Raw genomic sequence first — 5,075 nt, 5'->3', positions numbered from 1 at the left:
CTGACATCAAGTAAGTCAAGAAGGGCTCAGAGCTTAGGGAGGACATTGAGATTGGGCCATGGTCTTGTTTGCTATTGTAGGGCATGAAGAGGCATCACTGTGAATTACAGTCTGTATTGTAACCACTCAAAAACTCCTCACAGGAGCTTAAAGTATAGCCTAAGTAAATACAAAAGATAAGAAACCACAAAGTCTGCAATAAAAATGCAAATTTGTTATCACTCATTATAATGTTTAATGAAGCATTTAAGAAGCACCCATAACACATTGATAGATTTCATTACATTTACATTCCATACACCTGAAGAATCATAACTGTAGTACCTGCCAATGTAAGAGCAATACACAGAAAGTTAAACAAACTACAAATCCCTAAAGTCTCTTTGTAGAAATGAGTTACTCACAGCATCATCTGATAGGAGGGGTTTAGTAAAGCTCTCTCTGATTGGCTGACGGTAGCCATGTTTGCATTGCCAGCTGTCTGGATGCGAGGCAGCTAACCGGTGAGCTGTCTGAGCTACATTTGCCCCTCTGTTCGGGGTAACAAAAAACACATAACAACCGTCCACCCTGTTAACACCGGCTTCTTTTTACTCGATATGCCGGTTCACTCCCGGGAGAAGAAAGAAAGCAACCACGAAGACATGGAGGTGGATTTCCCCGAGCAGGACGGCAGCAGCACAGACGAGGAGGACACTGTTAGCTCGTCCGTGTCTGAAGATGGAGACAGCTCTGGTATGAAAAATGGGCCTCAAATGTTAACCAGCGGCTGCTTTTAACAAATATGCTTTTGCTTTATACTTATATTTATCATGATATTTGGTTGCCGTCACAAAATAAGCCCACACTTTGTCTGGAGGGAGCGTCCAGTCTGGGGTAGAGGTGTTATGATGATGTTGATGATGGGGTTAGAATAGAAAAGGTATGCAGATGATGTCATATCATGTCTTTATGGGAACAGAGATGGATGATGAAGACTGTGAGAGGAGGAGGATGGAGTGCCTGGATGAGATGACCACCTTGGAGAAGCAGTTCACTGACTTGAAGGAGCAGTAAGTTCACTCCCAGGCTGCATCCAACATGATAAAGGTTCAATCCACTGCTGTCTGGATAATCCAACTTTTACTTAGATTCTTATACACAACCAGTCAAATGTTTGGAAACACCTTCTCATTCAAGGGTTTGTATTTATTTTGATTTTTAGATAGTAAGTAAGATAGGAAGTAGCCACCCTTTTTCCTTCATGACAGCTTTGCACACTCTTGGTATTCTCTCAGTCTGCTTTATGAAGTGGTCTCCTGGAATGGTTTTTAATTAACATGAGCCTTGTCAAGAGTTCATAATGACTTGCCTTCTTAATGTGTTTGAGACCATCAGTTGTGTTCTTCAGAGATAGGGTTAGTACACAATGGATAGCCCTGTTTGACTACTGTTGTAATCCATATTATAGCAAAACCAGATTATTTCATAGTTTAGGTGTCTTCAGATTTAAAAACTAATTAAAGTGAATTAAAAAAAACATTGAATGAGAGGGTGTGTCCAAACGTTTGACTGGTAGTGTATGTGTGCTACCTCAACAGGTCACTTGCAACTATTGTGTTACTTCAAGTGACATGGACAGAGCTGTAGAATCTAGCAGATAGGAGCAGGAATTCACCTGGTTAATAATTATCTGGTCTTAATTGGGATTTGGGGGGTTTGTACCCCTTTTAGCATTAGGTAGCAGTCTCTCTTAGAACCAAATCCCTATTATCAGTAAACCACTTTTAGGGACAAAAGTGTCAACATCAATATTAGTTACAAGTTAAAGTCATTAATCACCAAGTGGCAAAAATATCAAATTAGTGAGCTGGAGTGAAAGTAGATCAACAAAGGAAGAGCACAGATGTTATTATGAAAATGTGCAGAGGCTTGTCTATTTATCTTGAAGCTCTGCTACATGATCTGCAGACAGTACTAATAGTATAATAAAGAACTTGTAAACACACTGATGTGATATAAGCGTAATAGCTCAATATTGCCCAATTATCTATTTCTAATCTATCTATTGCTTGGGCTCGAGCCACTTAGAACAAATAACAATATTATAAGTGACAGATGTATTAAATCACCCACTGACAAACTGCCTATGGATCTTGGGCTATGTTGGGCAGATATATTTTTTCCTACATGTAGTATTGACATGTAACTATTTAGGTACAAATTTGGTTCATAATGTGTATAAAAACTGCTGGTGTATTATAAAAACTCACCCCCTACCCATTGAGATGTATAAATAAGTTATTTAAAACCATGTTAAAAACTTGTCTATAGACCAGTTTTATTGTCATGAATTTAATGCAACTCTTTTCAATTACTCTTAAATGATTTCCCAACTGTTTCATTTATTTAATGCTGAATTGAGTCTGGTTTTTGCCCAGGCAGTTTATTCTTCTGAATTTATTTGCTCTTTTCTTTTGTTTTTCTTTAACAACAGGCTGTACAAGGAGCGTCTAAGCCAGGTGGACATCAAGCTGCAGGAGGTGATGGCTGGTTGTGCCCAAGAGTACCTGGAACCTCTAGCCAACCTGCAGGAGAACATGCAGATCAGGACCAAAGTAGCTGGTGCGTCAATTTAATATTACACCGTTGGTTGTAGTGTGATGGATGACTTGGATACAACTTAAATGATGCAGAACTTGACTTAAAAAGACAAATTAAAGGCTCAAATCTAGATGATTAAAACCTCATCTTTAATACTGATTGTCTCAGATTGATGTGATGTTGAATTTTGTTCACAGGGATCTACAGGGAGCTGTGTTTGGAGTCAGTGAAGAACAAGTATGAGTGTGAGATCCAGGCTGCCTGCCAACACTGGGAGGTAGGAGGTCAACAAATGAGAAGGGTGTTTTGGAGGGTTTCGATACTTTACTTGTTAATACCACATACCTTACAGAAGTCATTCTCTGTCATTTGTACATTCACAAGTATTGAAAGTAACAGAAATAATTACAGATCTGCAGTCATGTTTTCAACCAAAAGCTGCTATAAGCAAAAGAAAATTGGTGGAATGACTACCCCTAATAAAAATTACGAAGGAGAAAGATTATGCTTTAAAAAACAAACTAACAGAATCCACATGTCTGCACAAACTCACAAGAAAGAGCTGGATTGTGTTTAAATGCTGCTTCGCTACATCCTGCAGTGTGTGTCCACTCCGCTCTGCTCTCCATCACAGTTCTGTAGCTCACATATATCCACGACACTGCCAACAGATCTCATTCACGGGTTGGCAGTGAGCAGCATATTTAAAGTTCTGTTGGTGTCCCCTGATGGTGTTTATCGTCTGTTTCAAACAGATGTAGAGCAGGTGATGTTACAAGGGTGCTATATGGTCTTTAAATCTCGACCCTGCGGAGCTCCACACCTCTGCACATTTAGAACTTGAACAGAAACATAATGAGAAAGTTGGAAAACACCTAACCTTATATCTAATGTAATTTGGTATCCACAAATATCTGTTAGAGGTTTAACATTCTAGTATTCTGACACATGACCCTACATTTAAATACATGTACATGTAAACAGTCAGCACAGATTTTGGATGTCTTGGTTATCCACTGTATCCACAACCTATCTAGACTAACATTAATCTCAGGTACCACTTCAAGAGATGATTTGTAATGACCGTTTCTTACCTGTGTGTCTTTCCGCTTTGTTCCTGCCTCCCAGAGTGAGAAGTTGCTGCTGTTTGACACTGTGCAGAGTGAATTGGAGGAGAAAATAAGAAGATTAGAGGAGGACAGACACAGTATTGACATCACATCAGGTAACAACTGGGGCTTGAACAAACAGTTATCGAACATGATATCATTCTCATTTATTTATTCATTTATCCATCATTCGCTCAATAAAATCTGAAAAGTTCATAACTGTGTTAGGTCTGCTGCGACATCTTTAAGTACGCTCAGGACTTCTAAATACCACAGTTATTAAGTTATACTGACAAGCTGTAACATTATTACAACCAGCCTAATATTTTATCGGCCCAACAATAGCCCTGATTCATCAAAGAACTGTGTTCTGAAACCTTCCCATCAGAGCCACAGATAGTTATTTCAGCTCAGTTGCTCATCTATAGCCTTTGCTCCCTATGCACATTAATGAGTCATGGCCACCTATGAACCTTATGCTAGTTCACAGATCTCCCTTCTTCGGACCACTTTCGGGAGGTACCGACCACTGTAGACCAGCAGTGTCCGACCCCGGACATCTAGCAATAACAGTTTAGCCGTGTCAGAGTAGCTCACATCCTAGCCCATTTTCCTGCTTCCAAAACATCAACCTCAAGGACAAAATGTTCACTTGCTGCCTAACCTATAGGACCCACCAACAGGTCCCATTGTAACACAATGATCAGTGTAATACACCTCACCTCTCAGTGGTCGTAATACTACGGTTGATTGTTGTATCTTGATATGACATGAAGACATTTTGCTGTAGTTTTGCAGTAATTTATAAATGCTTTGTGTTTCATTGAACAAGAAAATGAACCGATGTGTAGCTCTAAAAGAAGAAACCACATGGTGTCCTCAGTGGTGACTATAGATTATCAATAGTTAAATATTCTGAATGTCATCAGGAACATATTGTAACCAACTAAATGCAGAGTCTTGTCTTAGCAGGTCATGAACAAGATAGGAATGTTTGGCAGATCTCAACAACAGAAATAACTCTCCTCTCCAATCTGTCTGTGTTTTTCCAGAGCTGTGGAATGATGGATTGCACTCACGGAAAAACAAAAAGAAAGATCCATTCTGCCCGGTCAAGAAGAAGAAGCCTGTTGTTGTTTCTGATATCCTTTTCCTTTGTTCTGTCCTCGTTTTGTTCTTCCTATAATTAATCTGTACTGCATTTTTTCTTGACACTTCAGTGATGTATTAGGACAGATGTTTCGTACCGCTTCCCTTTGTGTTTTTCCTTAACCTACTTCATCACGGCCTTATATCGTTTACATGCTGCAGGATCTTGATATTCTTGAGGACTGGACTGCAATAAGAAAGGTACTTTTTGAACTCCCAAAGAAGTAATTTAGG

At 39.4% G+C, this 5,075-nt stretch overlaps 1 protein-coding gene across 1 annotated transcript in view; it reads left to right on the top strand.

Annotated features, from left to right (window-relative positions):
- The first annotated feature begins 446 nt into the window (after nt 1-446).
- Nucleotides 447-5,075, top strand: part of LOC117824416 (breast cancer metastasis-suppressor 1-like protein-A) — a 10,253-nt gene continuing 5,624 nt past the window's right edge. The window contains exons 1-7 of the mRNA XM_034699889.1: nt 447-735; nt 962-1,052; nt 2,477-2,604; nt 2,781-2,860; nt 3,712-3,808; nt 4,745-4,834; nt 4,978-5,042. Coding sequence (XP_034555780.1) covers nt 600-735; nt 962-1,052; nt 2,477-2,604; nt 2,781-2,860; nt 3,712-3,808; nt 4,745-4,834; nt 4,978-5,042 — 687 coding nt within the window. The 5' untranslated portion in view covers nt 447-599. The remainder of the gene's footprint in view (nt 736-961; nt 1,053-2,476; nt 2,605-2,780; nt 2,861-3,711; nt 3,809-4,744; nt 4,835-4,977; nt 5,043-5,075) is intronic.

The sequence above is a fragment of the Notolabrus celidotus genome, chromosome 13 (assembly GCF_009762535.1).
Source record: "Notolabrus celidotus isolate fNotCel1 chromosome 13, fNotCel1.pri, whole genome shotgun sequence".
NCBI lineage: Eukaryota > Metazoa > Chordata > Actinopteri > Labriformes > Labridae > Notolabrus > Notolabrus celidotus.
The sequence above is the reverse complement of the archived record's forward strand: the minus strand, read 5'-3'. Positions and strand labels throughout refer to the sequence as shown.